This window comes from Dasypus novemcinctus, chromosome 25 (genome assembly GCF_030445035.2).
Source record: "Dasypus novemcinctus isolate mDasNov1 chromosome 25, mDasNov1.1.hap2, whole genome shotgun sequence".
Taxonomy (NCBI): Eukaryota; Metazoa; Chordata; class Mammalia; order Cingulata; family Dasypodidae; genus Dasypus; species Dasypus novemcinctus.
Genome location: NC_080697.1, coordinates 61,997,393 through 62,020,654, shown reverse-complemented (window position 1 = coordinate 62,020,654; position 23,262 = coordinate 61,997,393). Strand labels below are relative to the sequence as shown.

Here is a 23,262-nt window from a genome sequence, read left to right as displayed (position 1 = left end):
GACATATAAAAGTTATACTTAACACTACACTGTAGTCTTTTAAGAGTGTAGTAGCATTATGTCTAAAAAACGCAATCTATTTACCTTAATTAAAAAGTACTTTATTGCTAAGAACTGCACACCATCCTCTGCGCCTTTAGTGAGTCGTAATCTTTTCTGGGGTTGGGGCTTGCCTTGCTGTTGACAGCTGCTGACTGATCAGGTGGGGGTAGCTGAAGGTGGGGTGGCTGTGACAGTTTCTCAAATAAGACAACAGTGAAGTTTTTTGCTGCCATAGATGGACTCTTCATTTCATGAAAGATTTTTCTATAGCATGTGATACTGTTTGATAGCATTTTACCCATGTAAAACTTCTTTCAGAATTGGAGTCCTCTCAAATCCTGCTGCTGCTTTTTCAACTAAATTGTATAATATTCTAAATTCTTTGTCATCATTTCAAGTGTCCCCAGCATCTTAACCAGGAGTAGATTCCATCTCAGTGTACCACTTTCTCTCCTTACCCATTAGAAACACCTCCTCATGAGATTGCAGCTCAGTCACGTCGTCCATCTTCAGGCACCACTTTTTTTTTTATTTTAACAAGGTGCCTGGGGGTGGGTTGAACTTGGGACCTTGAGCATGAGAAGCATTCATTCAACCACAGAGCTACACCCACTCCCCAGGCTCCATTTCTAATTCTAGTTTTCTTACTATTTCCACTTCTGCAGTTACTTCCTCCACTGAAATCTTGAACCCCTCAAAGTCATCCATGAGGGCTGAAATTGACTTCTTCCAAACTCCTGCCAGTGCTGGTATTTTGACCACCTTCCATGAATCAGAAATGTTCGTAATGGCGTCCAGAATGGTGAACCCTTTCCAGAAGGTGTTCAGTTTGCCAGATCTGTCAGAGGAATTGTTGTCTATGGCAGCTATAGCCTTACTAAATGTATTTCTTCAATAATAAGACTTGCCAAGGTGAAATGACTCCTTGATCCATGGGCTGAAGGATGGATGTTGTGTTAGCAGGTATGAAAACATTTCATCTCATGTTACATATCCAGGTGCACTGTCAATAAGCAGTAATATTTTGAAAGGAATCTTTTCCTGAGCAGTGGGTCACAACAGTGGGCTTAAAATATTCTATAAAACATATTGTAAACAGATGTGCTGTCATCCAGGCTTTGTTGTTTGTTGTTCCAGTGATAGAGCACAGGCAGACTAGATTTGTAACATTCTTCATTGAGAATGGGATTTTTGGAATGTTAGTGTGAATGTGTTTCAACTTAAAATCACCAGCTGCATTATCCCTACCAAGAGAGTCAGCCGCACTTAGAGGCTTTCAAGGCAAGCAGAGCCTCCTTCTCTCTAGCTGTGAAAGCCCTCGCTGTCCTCTTCCAGTAGAAAACTGTTTCGTCTACACTGAAAAATCTGTTGTTTAGTGTAGCCACCTTCATCAATTACCTTAGCTAGATCTTCTGGATAACGTGCTGCTGCTTCTACCTCAGCATTTGCTGTTTATGTGGCACTTTTATGTGACGGAGGTGCCTTTTTTCCTTAAACCTTATGAACAGACCCCGGCTAGCTTCAGGCTGCCCTTGTGCAGCTTCCCACCTCTCAGCCGTCCTAGGCTTGAAGGCAGGTGGGGCGTCGCTCTGGACTGGGCTTTGGCTGCAGGGAATGCGGTGGCTAGCTGGATCTTCGTCAGACTTTCTCCATGTCAGCAATAAGGCTGTTTTGCTTTCTTATCAGTTGTATGTTTCCTGGAGTGGCACTTTCAATTTCCTTCAAGAACTTTTCCTTTGCATTCAACAACTTGGCTAACCATTTGGCACAAGAGGCCCACGTGTCTGCTTATCTCGGTTTTTGACATGCTCTCCTCATGAAGCTCAATCATTTCTAGCTTTTGATTTAAAGTGAGAGATGTGTGTCTCTTCCTTTTTCTTAAACACGTAGAGCCCATTGTAAGTTTATAAACTGGCCTGATTTCAATATTGTGTCTCAGGGAATGGGGCGGCCCAGGAGAAGGAGAGAGAAGGAGGTGTGGCTGGGGGTGGAGCAGTCAGAACAGACATTTGTCAGTCAAGTTTGCTATCTTAAAGGGGTGCAGTTCATGGTGCCCCAAAACAATTATGTTATTGACATGAAAGATCACAAATCACCAAAACAGATAAAATAATGAGCAAGTTTGCAGGAATTACCAAAGTGCGACACAAACAAGAAGTGAGCACATGCGGTTGGAAAAATGGTGCTGATAGACTTGCTCGAAGCAGGGTTACCACAAACCTTCAATTTGTAACAAAAAAGCAGTATCTGCCAAGGGCAATAAAATGAGGTATACCTCCATTCATATGTGCTACTATCTTAAAGCATTCTTTAAAGATAAAGAAGAAATTAAAAAGCAAAAAGGTGAAAAAAAAAGATGAAATAAAGTTGCAAAATAATGTTCTCTTTAAATTCTTAAATTTTATTGAGAGCAATATGATTGAATAGGCTTCTTTATTTGGGGGAAATTTTTTTTTTTTAAATCTCCCTTGCCCTGAGATGGCTTGCTCTGTCTGCTCGTTGTCTGTGCTCATTGTCTGCTTGTTTCTTCTTTAGGAGGCACCAGGAACTGAACCCAGGATCTCCCATGTGAAGGCAGGTACCCAACTGCTTGAGCCACATCTCCCTGATTTTGAAAATTTTGGTTTAACACCATATGACTTGGCAAGTCAAAAGTCTGTTTCTAAATTAAACTTAAAAAAATTTTTTATGAGGTACTGGGGATTGAACTCAGGACCTTCCTTGTACATGGGAAGCAGGTGCTCAGCCACTGAGCTGCATCTGCTCCACAATGAAAGTTTTTGGTTTTTTTTTTCCCTGTTTGTTTGTTTTTAGAAAATACCGGGGATCGAGCCTGGGACCTCGTACTTGGGAAGCAGGTGCTCAACCACTTGAGTTGCATGCACTCCCCTAAACTCTTTTTTTTTTTTTTTAAAGATTTATTTATTTATTTAATTACCCCCCTCCCCTGGTTGTCTTGCTCTTGGTGTCTATCTGCTGCGTCCTGTCTCCCCGTCCGCTTCTGTTGTCGTCAGCGGCACGGGAAGTGTGGGCGGCGCCATTCCTGGGCAGGCTGCTCTTTCTTTTCACGCTGGGCGGCTTTCCTCACGGGCGCACTCCTTGCGCGTGGGGCTCCCCCACGCGGGGGACACCCTTGCGTGGCACGGCACTCCTTGCGCGCATCAGCACTGCGCATGGCCAGCTCCACACGGGTCAAGGAGGCCCGGGGTTTGAACCGCAGACCTCCCATATGGTAGACGGACGCCCTAACCACTGGGCCAAAGTCCGTTTCCCCTAAACTCTTTTTTTATACTTGGCTTTAATCGGTGTCTCTGAAAGAAACACCATATTGCTATACTTACTAACTCATGATATATAAAATCTCATTTACCAGTTTTGCAGAGTTTGTTGAAATTGGAGTAGTAATTTCCATCCTCTATGGTATCATTCAGTTTCTTGAGCAAACCATGGGAAGATGTTTCATTTTATATTTTAGAGTAAGTTTTAAGTCCATTGAAACTCCTCATTTGGGAGATTTTTAATAGATTATTAAAGTTTTTCTATTAATATGTTTTAAAATGTGCAGATAGGCAAGTTTTTATAGATTGACATGATTTTTGGCATGAAAATCTCAATGATGGAAATATTTCTAAACATTTGTTTTCAAAATGTTTTCTCCATAGTTTTATTTTTTAAGGCAGTTCTTCCTTATTACTAAAATGTCAACTTTCTCTTGAAGGTATGAATTGTGTTTAATTAAGTAATAGCCCATTAGTATAGTAATGATAGCTACTGACCATTTTAGAGACGGTCAGCAAATTTGGATCACCTGTCTTTTTGTGAAAGAAAAATTTATAATTCATCTTTTAAGTTTACCAGTTCTTAAGTACTTTGCTACAAGATAACCAGCATACCTCTGGGATGATAATTAATGATAATTCATTATTTCATTACATAGATTCTATTATTTTAGGTAATAAAATATAGAAATGAATTTAACTGGATAATTCACCTGTTTCTTTATCATCATATTGCAACACATTGCAGTTAGCATGTGCCCTGTTGTATAGTATTTTTATATTTTTGGTATAAATCTTTTTACCATGGTTGATTTCAAATTATCAACATAAGTCACTGAGCATGTAGTTATGGCAAGACATGCAGTAGCACACTGTCATACAGTATTTTTACCATACGGAAACAATAGCTATTAATAACCTCAAAAGCATGGTAGTAAATTAAATTAGGAATTTAATTAGGATAAGTTATAGATATTCTATATTTTTAAAAAAATTAATTAGAAAACTTGTAAGTTTACTGAAAAAATCACGTAAAAAAAAATAGCATTCCCTTATACGCCTCCCTATTGTTAACATTTTGCATTAGTGTATTACCTTTGTTACAACTGATGAAAGAATATTAAAATCGTGCTCCTAACCGTAGTCCATCATTTACAATAGGATACACTGTGTTGTGCAGTCCTACGTTTTATCTTTTAGTTTTTATTCTAGTAACGTATATATGACCTAAAATTTCCCCTTTTAACCATATTCATTTATGTAACCCAGTACTGTTAATTACACTCACAAAACTGTGCTTCCTTTACACCATCCATTTCCAAAATTTTATAATCAACCTAAATAGAAACACTGTACAAGTTAAGCATTAACTACACCTTCCCTACCCCCCAGCACGGCCCCTAGTAACCTGTATTCTAGGCGCTCTTTGAGTTTGCTTATTCTAATTATCTCATAGCAGTGGGATGATACAATATTTGTTCTTTTGTGTTTGGCCTGTTTCACTCAGCCTGATGTCTTGAGGGTTCCTCCATGTTGTCACATTGTCAGGACTTACATTCCTTTTTTACAGCTGAAAAATATTCCGTTGTATATTTATATGTCACATTTTGTTTATCCGTTCATGGTTGATGAGCTTTTGGGTTGTTTCCATCTTTTGGCAATTGTGAATAATGTCACTATGAACATTGGTGTGCAAGTATCTGTTAGTCCCTCCTTTAAATTTATTTTGGGTATATTTGTAGAAGAAGGATTGTCAAGTCATCAAATGATAATTTTATACTTAACCTTTCTGAGCTTCTGCCAAACAGTCTTCCACAGCGGGCGCACCACTTCACACTGATACCAGCAGTGAACGCGCATTCCTGTTTCTCTGCATCCTCTTCAACACTTTCAATTTTCTGTGTTTTTTTTTTTTTTTTTTTTTTAGTAGTAGTCATTCTAGTGTGTGAATTGGTATCTTATTGTGGTTTTTTTTCCCCTTCAAGATTAATTTATTTGTCCCCCTTCCCCTCCTCCTGCCCTTCTGTTTTTGCTATCTGTTGCCTTCTCTTTTCATTTTCTCTCCTCTAGGATTCACAGGGATTTGATCCTGGAGACCTCTGATGGGGAGAAAGGTTCCCTGTCAGCCATGCCAACTCAGCTCCTGGTCTCTGCTGCACCTCCCCTTGTCTCTCCTTTGATGCGTTGTCATCTTGCTGCGTGACTCACTTGCGCAGGCACTGGCTTGCTGCGCAGGCATGCTTTGTCTTCCTTTTCACCAGGAGGCCCGAGGAATCGAACCTTGGTCTTCCCACATGGCTGGCAGAACTCTATCACTTGAGCCACATTCACTTCCCTCTCATTGTGGTTTTGATTTACATGTCCCTGATGGCTAATGTTGTGCAAATTTTTATGTGCTTTTAAGCCATTTGTATATCCTCTTTGGAGAAATATCTACTTAAGTCTTTTGCTCATTTTTTAATTGGGCTGTCTTTTTTTTTTTCTTCTCTCCCTTCCCCCCCCAACACCCCCATTGTCTGCTCTCTGTCTGTTTGCTGCGTGTGTTCTTCTTTGTCTGCTTCTGTTGTTGTTGTCAGCGGTATGGGAATCTGTGTTTCTTTTTGTTGCGTCATCTTGTTGTGTCAGCTCTCCGTGGGGACACCCCTGTGTGGCACGGCACTCCTTGCACGCATCAGCACTGCGCATGGGCCAGCTCCACACGGGTCAAGGAGGCCGGGGTTTGAACCGTGGACCTCCCATGTGGTAGACGGACGCCCTAACCACTGGGCCACGCCCGCTTCTGGGTTGTTTGTCTTTTTATTGTTGAGTTGTAGGATTTCTTTATATATGCTGGATATTAAACTCTTAACAGATAATGTAGTTTGCAAATATTATTTTCTCCTGTTGGTTACGTTTTTTTTTTCCCTTCCGTGATTTTATAAAAAGATCCTTTGATACATAAAAGTTTTTTATTTTGATGAGGTCCTATTAATCTATTATTTCTTGTGTTGCTTGTGCTTTGGGTGTAAAGTCTAAGAAACCACCTCCTAACACAAGATCCTGAAGGTGCTTCTCTAGATTTTCTTCTAGGAGCTTTTTAGTCCTGGCTCTTGCCTTTGGGCCTTTGATCCATTTTGAGTTAATTTTTGTATATGGTGTGAGCTAGGGGTCCCCCTTCATTCTTTCGCATGTGGACATCCAGTTCTCATAGCACCATTTGTTGAAGGGACTGTTCTTTCCCCACTGAGTGGGCTTGGCAGCCTTATCAAAAATTAGTTGGCCATGGATGTGAGTCTATTTCAGAATTCTCAGTTCTATTCCATTGGTCTATATATTTATCCTTTTGACAGTATCATGCTGTTTTGTCAACTTTAACTTTGTAATAAGCTTTAAAGTTTTGAAGTCTGAGTCCTCCAACTTCTTTCTTATTTTTCAAGATGTTTTTGGCTATTTGAGGCCCCTTCCATTCCAAATAAATTTGATAATTGGCTTTTACATTTCTGCAAAGGAGGCTGTTGGAATTTTGGTGGGGATTGCATTGAATCTTTAAATCATTTTAGGTAGAAATGACATTTTAACAATATTTACTCTTCCAATCTATAAGCATGGAATTTAGATCTTTGATTTCTTTTACAAATGCTTTGTGGTTTTCCATGTATAAGTCTTTTATGTCCTTAGTGAAATTCATTCTTAGATATGTGATTCTTTTGGTTGTTATTGTAAACATAATTTTTTTTCTTGATTTCCTCCTCAGATTGCTCATTACTAGTATATAGAAACAATACTGATATTTGCATGTTGATCTTGTATCCCACCACTTTGCTGAACTCATTTATTAGCTCTAGTGGCTTCTTATAGATTTTTCAGGACTATCTATATATAGGATCATATCATATTAAAATAGTGAAAGTTTTACTTGTTTCCTTCCAATTTGGATGCCTTTTATATCTTTTTCTTTCCTGATTAGAACTTCCAGCACAATGTTGAATAACAGTGGTGACAGTGGGCATCCTTGTCTTATTCCTCTACAATCTGGGCAAAATACTTATTGAGGTTTTTTGCATTTACATTCATAAGAGAAATTGGTCTGTAGTTTTCTTATAGTATATTATCTGGCTTTGGTATTTGGGTGGTGATGGCTTCATAGAATGAGTTAGGTAGTGTTCCTTCCTTTTCAAGTTTTTGGAAGAGTTTGAATAGAACTGGAGTTAATTCTTCTTGGAATGATTGGTAGATTTCACCTGTGAAGCCATCTGGTCCTGGACTTTTCATTGTTGGGAGATTTTTGTTGACTGACTCAGTCTCAACTTGTACTCAGTCTGTTTAGGTGTTCCCTTTCTTCTAGAGTTAGAATAGATTGTTCCTGTGTTTCTAGGAATGTGTCCATTTCATCTAACTTGTCTAATTTGTTGACTTTCAGTTGTGCGTAGTATCTTCTTATGACCCTTTTTATTTCTGTGAGGTGAGCAGTAATGTTCCCCTTCTCATTTCTGAATTTATTTTTTTGCATCTTTCTTTTTTTCTTTGTCAGTCAGGCTAAGGGTTTGCCAATTCTATTGATCTTTTCAAAGAACCAACTTTGGTTTTGTTTGTTCTCTACATTGCTTTTTTATCCTGAATTTCATTTCTTAATATTTCTGCTCTAGTCTTTGTTACTTCTTCCCTTCAGCTCGCTTTGGGTTTAGTTTGCTGCTGTTTTTCTAGTTCCTCCCATATGCGGCGAGGTCTTTGATTTTAGCACTTTCTTCTTTTCTCCTGACAGCATTTAGGCTTATAAACTTTCCTCTCAGTATTGCCTTCAGTGCATCACATAAGTTTTGATGTGTTCTGTTCTCATTTTCATTCGTCTCAAGATAATTTACTTATTTCCCTTGTAATTTATTCTTTGACCCCCTTGACTGTTTCAAGAGTGTGTTATTTAACTTCCATATATTTGTGAATTTTCCAGTTCTCTGCCTGTTACTGATTTTAGCTTCATTCCATTATGTTCAGAGAAGATGCTTTGTATGAATTCCATCTTTTAAAATTTATTGACACTTGCTTTGTGACCCAAGATCTGGTCTGTTTTGGATAATGACCCATGTACACTTTAGAAGAATGTGCATCCTTCTGTATTGGAGTGCAGTGTTCGTATATGTCTGTTTGGTCTGTGCAGTTGTCATATTATTCATATTCTCTGTGTCCATCGTAATCTCTATCTAGATGTTCTGTCTATTGATGGGAGTGGTATCTTGAAGTTTCCAGCTACCAATGCAGAGGTGTCTTTTTCTCCCTTCAGTTTTGCTTCAGGTATTTTGGGGCACTGTGGTTAGTTGTATAAATATTTGAGTATTTCTTCCTGGTTGATTGGCCTTATTAAAAAATATATGGTGTCCTTTTTTTTGTCTCTTGTAACAGCTTTTGACTGAAAGTCTATTTTGTCCAATATTATTATATCTACTCCAGCCCTTTTTTTGGTTCCTGTTTGCATAGAATATCTTTTCCCAACCTTTCACGCTCAGCTATGTCTTTGGGTCTAGGGTGAGTCTCTTGTATACACTATATAGCTGGAGCATACTTTTCCCCCCATTTTGCTAATCTCTGTCTTTTGACTGGGGTTTAATCCATGAGCACATAGGTTATTACTATAAACACGGTTCTTACTTCACTAGCACACGTGTTTCCTGCTCCCGTATCGCGGTGTCCCCTTTTATGTGGCTTGTGTCTCACTTTACCTCTTTATATTTCATGTGCCCATTATGGAAATAAGACTTTTTCTTGTTCAATTGTATTTTGAGGACACAGTACTATTGGGTTTTGCAGATTACCCTTTTTGTTATCCTTACCGATAGGCTTCATTTCTTTATACCACTCCAAGCCACTATCTCCTGACTTTTCCCTTCACCCTGCAGAACTCCCTTTAGTAATTCTTGTAGGGTAGGTCTCTTGTTGATGATCTCTCAGTTTCAGTTTATCTGTGAATACTTTAAACTCTCCCTTATTTTTGAAGGACATTTTTGCTGGATAAAGAATTTTTGGCTGGCAGTTTTTCTCTTTTAGTACCTTAAATACATCATCCCACTGCCTTCTTGCCCCCTTGGTGTCTGATGAGAAGTCAGCACTTAGTCCTATTGAGAATTCCTTGTATGTGATGAATTGCTTTTCTCTTGCTGCTTTCAGAATTATCTCTTCATCTTTGGAATTAGACATTCTGATTAGTATGTGTTTTGCAGTAGGTCTATTGAGATTTATTCTCTTTTGAGGTGTGCTTCTTGGACATGTATATTTATGTCTTTCATAGGAGCTGGGAAATTTTTGGCCTTTATTTCCTCAAATATTCCCTCTGGCCCTTTCCCCTTTTCTTCTGGGACACTCATGAAGTGTATGTGCAGTTCATGTTGTCAGTCATATCCCTGAGCTGCTGCTCAATTTTTTCTGTTCTTTTCTCTGTATGATTTCAGTTGTCCTGTCTTCTATTTCATGATTCTTTTTTCTGCCTTTTCAAATCTTTTGAATGCCTTTAGTGTATTTTACTTAACAAATCAACTTTATTGATACGTATTTATAAAGCATAAATCCATTCAAAGTCTACAATCAGTGGTATTTGGTATAATCACATATTTGTGCATTCGTCACTTCATTCTTAGATAGCTTTCATTATTCAAACAATAAGAATAAACAAAAACAAAACTCTTATTTCTTCCCCACGGGGTGTCCCACCCCAGGAGCCAGGTGGGCTCAGGTGGGCAAGGTGGGCCGTCACAGGAGCCAGGTGGGCTCAGGTGGGCAAGGTGGGCCGCCTCAGGAGCCAGGTGGGCTCAGGTCGGCAAGGTGGGCCGTCACAGGAGCCAGGTGGGCTCAGGTGGGCAAGGTGGGCCGCCTCAGGAGCCAGGTGGGCTCAGGTGGGCAAGGTGGGCAGCCTCAGGAGCCAGGTGGGCTCAGGTCGGCAAGGTGGGCCGTTACAGGAGCCAGGTGGGCTCAGGTGGGCAAGGTGGGCCGCCTCAGGAGCCAGGTGGGCAAGGTGGGCCGCCTCAGGAGCCAGGTGGGCTTGGGTCGGCAAGGTGGGCCGCCTCAGGAGCCAGGTGGGCTTGGGTCGGCAAGGTGGGCCGCCTCAGGAGCCAGGTGGGCTCGGGTCGGCAAGGTGGGCCGCCTCAGCCCTTGCCGCGGTGCCCGCCGGGGGCCGGGCAGGTGAGGGGCAGCACACCTGGCAGCACTGCTGTGCGCGCTCTCTCTACCCCTGTGGCCCTGTGGCTGCACGTGGCTCCTGTGCTCCACTCCTGCGTGTGCGTGGGGTGTGACCCCACTGCAGGCACTGCGTGGAGGGGCCGCCGTGCTGTCTGCAGCTCCGCGCAGGCCCGAGGGGGTGGCACCTGGCCTGGCACCCGGGTGGTTCCCGCCTGGCGTTTTTCTACTCCCATCGTCCAGTCCTTCTCTAGCGTCTGCCGTCCTCCAGGGTTCTAAGCACCTGGGGTTGGTCTTGTATTCCCTAAATCTCTGGGGAGTGTTTTTCAGGGGTGCCTCACGGCGTCATGTTTGTGACATCTCCCCTTTGTTTTTAATGTAGCATTTAAAATTTATATAAAGAGAATCTTAATAGCTGTGTCTAACAGTCAACTTGCAAAACTCCTGAAAATTTAGCAATTTGTATTTATTAGCAGGTGTGAAGTGGCTCCACTTTGTGGGATCTTGTAGGACATTTTAAAGGCTTTAGCTCTTGGAGGGCTTAGATTAAAGGCATGACAGACACTCCGTTCTCCTGTCTTTAAAAACTTGATCACTTTGCTGCGCTAAGAATAGTCTGTAGGAAAACAAGTGTGCAGCAGAGACCACTTAGAGGACATTTTTAATAAATCCTACAAGACATGCTGGTGGCAGGGAGCAGGGAGAAGCCAGTGGAGGGGCAGGAAGTTGTGGTCAGATTCCAGAGCCCATAAGGAAGCCGCTAAGGGCATGGGTGTTTTACAGGACCATGGTTTATGGAGGTTTGGGAAGACGACCACGCTTTCCTCCTTACTGATCCTTTATTGCCGTTGACAGGGATGGGATATTGCGCAACTCAACCAGTGCCTGCCCTGATTTACAAATCTTGATATTGATTGCAAAATGACCGAGGCACAAAAGAGACTAAGTGAAGCTCTCTTTGTCAAAGGGAGTAATAACGGTGGTGGGATGGGATAATTCTTCGTGGTAGAGGATCCACAGAGAGGCCCTGCCCTGCAGGCTGTCACCGTCCCAGTCCCTGCTCCCTGAATGTTCGGGCAGCAGCGCCGCTCACTGCGTGTGGGTCTTTCTCCTCCAACAGTACTACGCCTACCTGTACTCCTTCGTGATGCCCCAGGCCATCCGGGACATGGTGGACGAGTACACCAACTGCGAGGACATCGCCATGAACTTCCTCGTCTCCCACATCACTCGGAAGCCGCCGATCAAGGTGAGCCTCCTGGAGGGGTTCCGGGGGCGCTGCCTCACGCCCTGGTTGAACCGACACACCTCAGAGTCCTCCTGTGCAGGGCGGGGATGGGGAGGAAACGAGGGCCTGGCGAGTTGCTCCTACAGATGCCCTTTACCTCAAGGTGTCCCTGCATAGAAATGAGAAGGCTGGGAACTTGGATGGGAAAAACACTACATTTTTATTTCCACCTTTCTCTAACTGATATATATTGTTTCCTTCATAATGGCATTCGCTGTAACTGTGATTCGTTGCCAGTAGAAATCATAGGTATTTTTTTCATATCATATTACTTTTGTTGCAAATAACTCAAAGTATTATGTTCGTCATTACTCTGAAATTATGGTAGTTGTTAGACCTTCTAGGTCTTGCTATTTACTATATATTTTTTTAAAGCCGTATATTACTGTATTTCAATATAATGTGCTTCCTTTGCAATTTTATGTATTTTATGCATTTAAAAGCCTCATTCTGAGAAGGGGTCCACAGGCTTCACCAGATTGCCAAGCTGGAGTGGAGCAGAGGGCATATCCACTGCACAGAAATTAAAGAATTTCTGAATTAGTATGTGGAAAGCTTTAAGAACTGTGGTTGGCATGTAAATAAGTACTGTATAAGGTTTTTGCTCAAAAACAAAAACGCCCCCAGTGTTGTAAAGCTTTGGGTTCTATTTTTGTCTTTGAGTCACTGAATAGGTTAGGGCCAGAATGTACCCTTCTCACAGCATACAGAAAGACCAGTTCCGTCACCCTTTGTCTCCTCAGGCAGCAGGCTCAGGTGCCTGCAAGGTCAGGGTAGCCCCAGGTCTTACAGCAGCAGACCTCGCTGGGCCTGCCGAGGGCCTCACAGCCGTCCATACTAGAGGATCTGCTTGTTGATTCAAAATACAACATTTATGAATGTGCTTTACCATTGCTTATGTCATGGGTTCACACCCGATGTCCTTAGAAAGGTCAGCAAACTAATGAAGGCCTTATTTTCATTATTGTTAAAAAAACCCAATTTTATAAAACACTAAGTTTATCTTCATGGATGTCATTAGCACCATATGTAAATAATACTTGTGTGCATAGTTGATTCTTACGTTTTGAATATAAGTCTGAGTAACCACTAGCATGTAATAATAACTAAATTTGTGGTTTTTAGTGGTAAACAGTGTGATAACCAGAGCACACTGTTTTCGTGCAACAAAGCATGAGAGAGAGAGAGAAAGGCATTTGGGGGCCTTATGCGTCCATTTGTACTAAATAAATCTTTTCCCAGGTGTGGCAGAGGTTTACAGCTTAACTCCTGATTGCCCCATCATTTTTTCTATTGCCGAAACTTCTGCTAAAAACTCACAAAAGAAAAATAATTAACAAAATAATGCATCAGACTTTTTTTTTCTGTTTTTTTTTTACTGGGAATGATAATAGTAACAGTTATTTATATAAAAATAGTACATTTTCAGGAATAGTGGTAGATCTGATATTAAAAAATCAAAAGCACATTTTTGGGGGTAAATTTTAAGGTTAGGGAGGCAGAGGTTTTAGAAATTAATGATTGGTGAATTTTCTGTTCTTTCTTTGTCTTTTATTATGTAGCCAGGTACTGTACTTCAGGCAAGATGTATGATTCTTTTTATGCCTCGCTAGTAGATTAGAAAATATTACTCCATGAAAATTTCAGGTGTCTGATTAGGTATCTAGTAATAGCATTAGTGGGGAGCTGAGGGAGTGCAAGAGAGTAATCGCTTCTCTCCCACTCCAGAAAGTCCCAGGATCGGTTCCTGTAGCCGCCTAATGATAATGCAAGCAGACACAGAAGAACACACAGCGAATGGACACAGAGAGCAGACAATGGGGGGGGGGGGAAGAGAAATTTAAAAAAAAGCACATCATAATAGCATTAGTCACCTGATAACACCCACAGATATGATGACTTTTACATCTTCACTACAGTGTATTTACCTACTAAATTGTTAGGCCAGTGTTTCATTAACTAAGCCTTCACTGTAGAGAGTAAGATGCAAATACTTTGGCCATTGTGTGCATGGATCTTGTTTTTTTTTCTCTTTTTTATTTTGTTATATGCATGGTTCTTTTTTTTTTCTTTATATTTCTTTTTTTAAAATTTTTAAATTTTAATTGTCTTTTTTTTTGCATCATTCTTATTACCAAGTAAAAATATCAAAAATAGTATTCTCTGAATTTTCTCAATCTTATTGGAATACAGGAGGACTTCAAGATTAAAATCAAAGACTCAATAAATTAAAAATGTCTTCAAATTTAGAGTTAATTCCTTCAAATTCTGTGTCTAATTGTTTAAATTTAATTTTAGTAGTATCAAGTATAAGTACTGTTTATGCTCAAAGGTAGCAATTTTTTTTTCCTGTTTTAATTGCATCAAAATTACACTGTCAAACTGTTCTTTTCCTTGCGAGAGTTAGGAAGGTTTGGCTGTTTAATATGGTTAGCAGCTGATTTGTTAATATCTTAATATTATCAATTAAATAAAGAACAGGAAATTAATGTACTGTTGCCTGGAATAATGTATTGTTACCTTTGAATGGAGGAGAAAGATCTAGAAAATATAATAGGCTTCATTTAGATAAAGGATGAAAAACTCACGTAGAAGGCATGAGATTGTAGATGGCCGAGGTGACTAGAAAGTAAAGAACGTTGTAGTATAGGACTCAACATTGGCTAAAGAGTTTCCTTACTCTTAACTAAGCATAACATGTATATTCTCTTAGTCAGACCGAGTTACCTGGAATGTTTCTGCATGAAAGGATCCACAGTAATGGTTAAGTAAATACTCAAACTTCCATTTATCTTTAGTTGTTACTTCTCCTTGATTTCTTTTTTTGTATGCTTTATGATGTATTACACTACTATATTTATATACTTTAGAAATGTATTGGGGATTTAGTCTCAAAAATTATTGATGGGTTACATGATTTAAAACATTTGGAAACCAGTAGCTTTTTCTGCCAGCCAGTCGTTTACAAGTTAAGGGCCTTCCTGCTGAGGTTAGGTGCTGATATCTGGGAGAAGGAGGAAGATTTTTAGTTAGCTGAACAAAGTGAAATGCTGCATCTCGATGCTGTTTGATAATATTCTTATCTAAATTCTTGACATAGCTCTGTTCCAGTGACAGCTGGCGGAAAGTGAAAACTCATTGTTGTCTGTAAGCCTGAGGGTTCCCTGAGAGCTGCCAGTGGGTGAGAGGGAGGGGTGACGAGAAAGCAGTTAGCAGCCGCGCGGCTTCCCCAGCGTTTCCGTTCTGAGCTGCGCTGCAGCGTGGAGCACTGACCCTGTTCACCTCTCAGTTCAGATTCTGGGGGCCTGGATCTGATGGCAAGTGCTGGCCACTGGCAGTGATTACTCTTTAGATGTGTATTATGATATGGACTGTTAAATTTTTCCTCAAATTACAATTTAAAAATTATTTGGGAAAGACAGATATATTCAGAAGGATAAAGAAATCACACAAACCTTGTGGTGTATTGCATTAGGCTCTCTGGTTTCCTGTCTGGTGGTTGTTTCTTGTATTTTTATTTTTTAAAATCATCTACTTTTTTTGCAGTCTGATTTTTAAAAACTTGGCAGTAAACTTTCTGGTTCTGGCAGTATGGTGGACTAGGTAACATAAAGATCTAGTCACTATAAATACCTAAAACTAGAAGTGGTAATAGCTGTTACCATATTTTTTATGCTCCCCCGCAATGTGTAGTTGGGCTTCTAAAAAGTAAGAGGATTGCCAGGAGCAGGAGAGGAAGGCGGAATTAAAAGCCAGCGAGGTAAGCATGAAGCTGTCACTTGTCATCTGGAGGCTTGGTTTCTGTCACTTATGTGAAAGAGTAAAGAGCCCTTGGTTCTTTCAAAGGCAGGAAGTTGGAACTGACATCTCAGATCTACTCATTGCCATGGGCAAATTGTGTGTTTAAAACTGAGCTCTGGCAAGTTGTAAGGAAAATGTTTTGTTTTGGTTTTTAAAGATTTATTTATTTACTCCCCCCACCCCTTGTTGTCTGCTCTGTGTGTCCCTTCGCTGTGTGTTCTTCTGTGTCTGCTTGTCTTTTCTTCAGGTGGCACCAGGAACCAATCCTAGGGCCTTCTGGAATGGGAGAGAGATTCTCAATCTCTTTTGCCACCTCAGCTCTCTGGTATGCTGTGTCTTTTATTGTCTCTCCTCTGTGTCGCTTTGATGCGTTATCTTGCTGCGCCAGCTCTCTGCATGGGACAGTACTTCTGTGTGGGCCAGGAGGCCCTGGGAATTGAACCCTGGACCTCCTATGTGGTAGATGGGAGCCCAATCGCTTGAGCCACATCCGTTTCCCAAAAGGAATATGTACAAATTGAGAATTTCTAAACCTAGGTCTGAGCCTCCGTTAATTTGCAGACTCATGCAATATGAAACTTAGACTACAAATGATCTCCCATGACCCGTTAGACTTTCCTTTACCTCAGGCCACATAGGAACCCACAGATATGCCACATTGATGAGGAGCTCATGATCCCAGATTATCAGTCACACGAGGAAACAGTTGATCCTGAGCAAGAGTCAACAGACATGACAAACAGTAAGGTTAATTCTCCAAGAATTTCAGGTAATAAAATTACGGGATAGACTATAAAATAAGTAGGTTTAAAGTGACTAAAATGATAAAACTATTTCAAATAAGGAATTGAAAATAGAAAAAGCAACAATCCACTAAGAAAAAAGAACAAGCAGATTTGGAAGATCTAAATAGAACCACTGGAAATGAAAATTATAGCAATTAAAATCTCAGTGAATAAGATAAAAAGAGCAAACATAGATGAAAAGAAGACAAATGAAGTAGAAGATAAATGTGAAGAAATTATCTGAGAAAGATCACAGATCTAAGGAGACAGAAAATAAGGGAGAGGCGAGAGACATGGAAGCTATAAGGAGAAGGTCCAACAAAAATGCAAGAGGGGAAACCGGACGTGGCTCAACTGATAAAGCGTCCGCCTACCACATGGGAGGGCCAGGGTTCAAACCCAGGGCCTCCTGGCCCATGTGATGAGCTGGCCCATGCACAGTGCTGATGCATGCAAGGAATGCCACGCCACGCAGAGGTGTCCCCCGCATAGGGGAGCCCCACGTGCAGGGAGTGTGCCCCATAAGGAGAGCCACCCCGCGCAAAAAAAAAAAAGCGCAGCCTGCCCAGGAGGGGTGCCACACACACAGAGAGCTGACGCAGTGAGATGATGCAACAAAAAGACACAGATTCCTGGTGCCGCTGACAAGAATGCAAGCAGACAAAAGAACACATAGTGAATGGACACAAAGAGCAGACAATGGGGGGAGAGAAATGAAAAATAAATCTTTAAAAAAAAATGCAGGATGGGGAGAATCAAGATAGGGGAAAGGCAACTTTGAAAACTATAATATGAGAAATTTTAAGAATTGTTCAGACTTTAATAACACAGCAAAGATCATACTTGATGAAACTTCGAAAATTCCCATTCAAGTCAGTAACAAGACGATGTTATCTACTAAATAAATGGACACAGAGACCATATACATGGATAGGAAGACTATGATTAGGATAGTAGTTCTTCCCAAACCTAAAAATTTAATGTAACTTTGATCAAATTCCTACTAGGATATTTTGTTTGGTTTCAGGTGATTTCGTACGGAACTTGACAAACATCCTAAAATGTGCATTGCAGGGCACAGGCCAGAATAGCCAGTATACTGGTGATGAAGTAGTAGCAGCAGCAGTATTTGTGGACTTACCTTGTCAGAAATCATGACAAATAATAAAACTACATTATTAAGACAATGTGATATTGGCACAGAGATAAACAGGTCTTTGGAACAAAGTAGAGTTTAGCAATAGAGCCATGCATATATGAGACCTGTTCTGTGATAGAATAGAGGTGACATTTACAAATTAGGCCTGGAATAACTGGATATCCATATGGATATACAAAATATATTGCAGGTATATTAATGAACTAAGTGTGAATTAAAAACTTTAAAACCTCAAAATGAAAATTATAGGAACTATCTCTGTGAATATAGGCAAAGAGAACTATATTAAGAAACAAAAAGTTCAAAATACAGAGGAAAAGATTAATTGAATATAGTAAAATTAAAAACTTTATTCACATATTCCATATGTGAAAAAACAGGTCACAGATTTGGATATTTACAATGCGTACAAATGAAAAAGAATACCAGAAGAAGGAATTTCTAAGTAAATTAGAAACAAATTCAATAGACAAATTAATAAAGTGTATAAAAAAGCAACAAAATGGAGAGACCTAAATGACTAATAGGCATATGGAAAGATGTTCAACTTCAGTAATAATCAAGAAAATGTAAATTAAAACAATGGAATATCATTTTACACCCATCAGATGAGCAAAAATGAAAGTCTGATAGTTACCAAGTGTTGCTACAGGTGGTAGAAATTGAATCTATTATAGAGCCCTGGAGGGTGCAGGCAGTGGTGTGCGTCTCTGTTTTGAGGTAATTTTGGTGTTATAAAGTACAAGTGAAAATGAATCCTACTCCCATGACCTAGTGGGAGAGGAACCAGGGGGTAGAGTATGCAAGGCATCAACTCTGTTTATAGTGTTTTTATTTCTTTATTAAGAAAAGGAAGAAAAATATGTAAACCGAAACAAATATGTCAGAATGTTATTTGACAAAACTCATGGGTGCATAAGTGTTGTATTCTTCATTTTTAAAAACATAACATTTCATTTATATATTTCAAGCTAGCAGTAGCAAATGTTTCATCTGTTTGAGTATGTAGAATATATACAAGTACATTTAATGCCCATATGTAATTCTTTAACCACACAGCCCTTCTTTAGATAAACTTCCATATACTCAACATTCAGAACAAGAAAGTATAACTCCAGCTGTGCCCACCGCGTTGTAGATGCACCTCCAAAGCCCCCTGCTCCTTCTCTCAGCAGGGAACCATTACCTTGAATTTCCCCCTTTAAAAAATATGCTTTTGCCATATATGTGTTTATCCCTGAATGATATAGTTTACCATTTTTGAACTTTAAATGAAATTAAACTATAAGTAGTCCTCTGCGTTTTGCTTTTTTAAAACTTATTTTTATGAGCTTACTGTTGATTCTAGTAGCTGTAATTCATTAGTTTTCAATGTGCCATAGCCCAAAGTCATAAAGATACTCTCTGCAGAATCTTCTGATTTTAGGTTTTGTTCTTTCATGTTTAATTCATTAATCCTTCTGGAGGTGATTTTTGTGTATGTTATAAGGATCCAGTTTCAGTTTTTCCTCTTATATAACCAGTTTTCAAATCAGGCATCCTCAGTGAGCTGCAGCACTAGTTCCTGTGTCTGTACGTGTCTGCTTAAGGAGTCCTTGTTCTGTTGGCCTGTTTGTCTGTGTGCCATAGACCATATGCTGCGTGCTGTATACCTTTCATCCGCTTTCCCCTATTTTAATGTCTCACGTTAGTATAGGTATACCTCACTTTATTGCTCCTTGTCTATTGCCCTTTGTAGATTTTGCACTTTTTACAAATTGAAGGATTGTGGCATCCCTGCAAAGAGCAAGTTTATCTGCACCATTTTTCCAGCAGCGTGTGCTCACTTTGTGTCACATTTTAATTAGGGTATGTGCATTCTTTTCTTTTTAGACATGATTCTGTTGTACAATTAATAAACTACAGGTTCATGCAAACATAACTTTCATAGGCACTGAGAAGGCAAAATAATCCACGTGCCTTGCTTTCCTGCGCTATTCGTTTTATTGCATTGGTCTGGAACTGGACCTGTGCTATCTCGAGGTGTGCCCGTGTGGCACATTTGCCACCACTCAGAGCCAGGGCCGGCACATCGTTTTTACTGAAGTCCAGACTGTATTCAGGTTTCTCTGGTCTTGACCCAGGTCTTTTTTCTGTTCCAGGGTCAGTTTTGACCTTTATGTAAATGAGTTGTGCAGAATCTCTTGTAACAAATTCCAGCTTGTGGCGTGTGGGAGGCTGTGGCCAGCGTGGTCCTGAGCTCAGAGGGACTTCTCCAGAGAAGGAAACACTTCTCCATCTCTCTGTGGGGCGTCCTCTGGCCGTGCTGCCTGGTGACCAGATCACTTTTCGGGGTCCGTGTTTCAAAACATCTCAAGCCTGACTGCCCGTGCACCCACACCTGTTGCCGTCCTCAACCTGTTAGAAACCAGACTTCCTGGCTACTCACTGCAGTCAGGATTTTTCATTATTTTGGCCTCTTAAGGATTTCCTTCCCTCAACTGCAAGCTCAGCCATATAGTTAGAGATGGTTTATATATTTTATCCTGTATTTTCAGGTGTTCTATACTGAGTTTTTTAAAATGATACTTGGTCTGCCACATTATTTGGAAGTTACATTATTCTTCATGCTTTTCTAATTGCTTGAAATTTCCTAATAAGTTGCCATTTTTTAAATGGATGTATAGTATTTTATAATTATTTAGCCTCCTTACTGCTGATACTTTGTACCTCCATCTTGATGTACAACCAAGGCAAACACTAGAAGTCAAATTACTGAGATAAACAACAACAAAGCATTTTAAAGCTTATCATTATGTATAGGCCCTGTTTTAGTTTCCTTGGCTGCTCAACCAAATACCATGGCAACAGGTTGCCTTAAACATGGGAAATTTATTAGCTCACGTTTTTGAGGCTAAGAAAAGATTCAAGCGCCCCATCTGCCGCCCGGGTCCGCGGCCCACGCGGCCCCCCCGGCCTCCCGGCCCCCCGGCCCCCCGGCCTCCCGGCCTCCCGGCGCGCCCTTCCCTTCCGGGTCCCGCCGGCCCCCCGGCCCCCCGGCCCCCCCGGCCTCCCGGCGCGCCCTTCCCTTCCGGGTCCCGCCGGCCCCCCGGCCCCCCGGCCCCCCGGCCCCCCCGGCCTCCCGGCCCCCCCCGGCCCCCCGGCCCCCCGGCCCCCCGGCCCCCCGGCGCGCCCTTCCCTTCCGGGTCCCGCCGGCCTTCGCCTTCGGCGTCTGGCGTCCTGGCTTTTCCTGACCACGTCTCCCTCTTACACAGGGCTCCAGGAGTAGGACCGAGACCCTCCCGCGTGGAGCTGGGCCACACCCCCGCCGAGGCCCGTGTGAGGCTGCTTCCGGGGTGCGCACCCACGCAGGGATCGGGCTAGACCTGGCTTTTCAGGCGCTGTGAAAAAGGCCTTGGGCGATGCCTGGAGGAGGAGCCCGCCCTGAGCAGAGGGGAGGCCCGGGGTCCGCCGGGCGGAGGCGGAAGCCGGCCCTGCCTCGTAACCGTGTCCTCTGTTGCAGGTGACCTCGCGGTGGACCTTCCGGTGCCCGGGATGCCCGCAGGCCCTGTCCCACGACGACTCCCACTTCCACGAGCGGCACCGCTGCATCAACTTCTTCGTCAGGGTGTACGGCTACATGCCGCTGCTGTACACGCAGTTCAGGGTGGACTCCGTGCTCTTCAAGACACGCCTGCCCCACGACAAGACCAAGTGCTTCAAGTTCATCTAGGCCCCGGGCGCTCCGGCGCAGGGCGCAGGGCGAGGGGCGCAGGGCGAGGGGCGAGGGGCGGGCTCCCGAGGGCCCGGGCACGCCCACTGCTGCGGCCCAGGCCCTGGCCGGAGCGGCACGAGTGGGAGGGACGAGCCGCGGGCCCTGCTGTCGGCCACGCGGGCCCGCACATCCCGCGCTGCCCCCGCCGCAGCCCTGGCCGGCCGGGGTTCCCCACCAGGGCCCGGCCCGGGGGTCGGCGCGGGCCCGGCTGCGCGCGCAGGCCCAGGACAGCTGCCTCGTGGTTTTGCAGTTCAATAACAACTATTATTTAAAACGTTTCAGACTTGCCGTTCAAGGCTTATTTACGTGTGTGTGCACGTGTACGTGTGCTGGTGTGTACCTGCGCGCGCACGTGCCCGCGGGGGAGGCTGCGCTCTCGTGGCTGAGCCCCCCGGGGCCCTCCGGGACGCTGGTCATTTCCCATTTCCGTGCTGCGGCCAGTCCCCCACCCAACCCAGCGCCCCCGGGCCGTGGGCAGCAGCCGCGCGCCTGCCGTGCTCGGCCCGTCCTTAGTCCTGCCCCGCTCCCTCCCCGGGAGGCGGGTGGGGGTGCGGTGGGCCGGGGTGCCTGTGCCCGGGAGGCTCCCTGCTGAGCGGGCGGAGCGCGGAGGCACCGCCCGCGCCCGGGGCCTCCTCCCCCGCCTTTCTGGACCGCAGCCTGCGTCCGCTGTACTTCCTGGACTCCAAAGTGCCGCGCTGGCGCCAGGAGCCCCTGGGGTTTGGTACGTGCTGGAAAATCGTGGGGACGTGTTTTGCCATGTGGGTTCCCATGCTGTCTTTTACCTTAACAGGAGCTAACACCCCACAAAGCTGTTTCCACTCCGCACTAATACTTCTGCTCCCTGGGCTGAAACTGCCCAAGCAGGTGCGCGGGCGCGGCAGGGCCTGGGGGAGGCTTCCGCTTCCCCAGCCTCCAGGTGCGGGGGTGGAGGCCGGGGTGGAGGCCGGGGTGGAGGCCGCGGCGTCGGGGCGCGCCCTGCGCTGGGAAGGGGCTGCGGGGCCGCTCGGCCTCGGCCTCGGGAGCCGCCGCTCGGCCCATTGCCCGCGTCCAGCGCCCGGCCCCTGCCCCGCCGCGACCCCTGCCCCGCGGGGGCGGCCTGGGGTAGTGCTGGCGCCTCCACGGCCGCCGCTGTGTGCCTGACTGGACACTCGAGCGTCTCCTCGGCGGGGTCTGCTGAGAAAGGACTTGGGGCCCTGTGCCGCCAGGCTGTGGGGCCTGGAAGGTTCTGGAAGGCCCACGGGTAGCTGAGCGGCGGGGACCGGCGCGGCGTCGGGGCTGCGGAGCGCGGGCTCGGCTGGGGGAGGCTCTGGCGGCGGACGCGGCGTGTCGCGGGGCTCGGCAGGTGCTTCCGGGGCGTCGGCGCCGGTGGGCGGGGGGGCGCCGGCACGTGGCCTGGGAGCCGGGGAGCCGGGTCGTGGCCGCCCGGGCAGGCCGTCCTTGCCCCTCGGCTGGTCCGCGACGACCCCCGGGCTGGACGCGCCGCTGGGGGCCGGGGCGCGGGGCGCGGGGCGCGGGGCGCGGGGCGCGGGGGCGCGGGGCGCGGGGCGCGGGGCGCGGGGCGCGGGGCGCGGGGCGCGGGGCGCGGGGCGCGGGGCGCGGGCTTGAGCTGATGACGTCTGGAAGGGGAAGGAAGTTCTTTGCCGTCCAGGTCATGTCACCCACCCACCCTTTCTCCAATCGTGAGCACAATGGTCTTAGGTTGGTGTTTTATAAAAAAATAAAATAAAGTGAACGGAGACCTTACCTCAAGCAGCTTGGGGTCTTTTGTGACCTTCCTCAGCAGGGACAGAGGAGGGACGTGAGAGAAGGGGCCTGCCTGGCCCCGGAAGGGCCGAGCCCGCGTCAGGGCTGCTGCTGTGGGGTCCTGGCGAGGTGGCCCGGCGGCCGGACCTGCATCCACTTCTGGAACCAGGTATTGCCCAGAAACAGAAGAACTGTCTCATTTAAGGCCTGAGGCGGGATGGCGTGTGACCCCGCAGCAGACCTTCTGACCGGAAACTTCAAGAGCGAGTGTG

At 44.2% G+C, this 23,262-nt stretch overlaps 1 protein-coding gene across 6 annotated transcripts in view; it reads left to right on the top strand.

Annotated features, from left to right (window-relative positions):
* The window catches only part of EXTL3 (exostosin like glycosyltransferase 3), a 79,360-nt gene extending 57,835 nt beyond the window's left edge, over window positions 1-21,525 (top strand). For 4 of the 6 annotated variants that reach the window (XM_058288071.2, XM_058288073.2, XM_058288070.2 and 1 more), the window contains 3 exons: window positions 2,578-2,616; window positions 11,581-11,709; window positions 20,996-21,525. In XM_058288071.2, the coding sequence (XP_058144054.1) occupies window positions 2,578-2,616; window positions 11,581-11,709; window positions 20,996-21,205 (378 nt within the window). In that variant the 3' untranslated portion in view covers window positions 21,206-21,525. The remainder of the gene's footprint in view (window positions 1-2,577; window positions 2,617-11,580; window positions 11,710-20,995) is intronic. The other 2 variants (XR_009183511.2, XM_058288075.2) reach the window with 2 other exon arrangements.
* The last annotated feature ends 1,737 nt before the right edge of the window (window positions 21,526-23,262 follow it).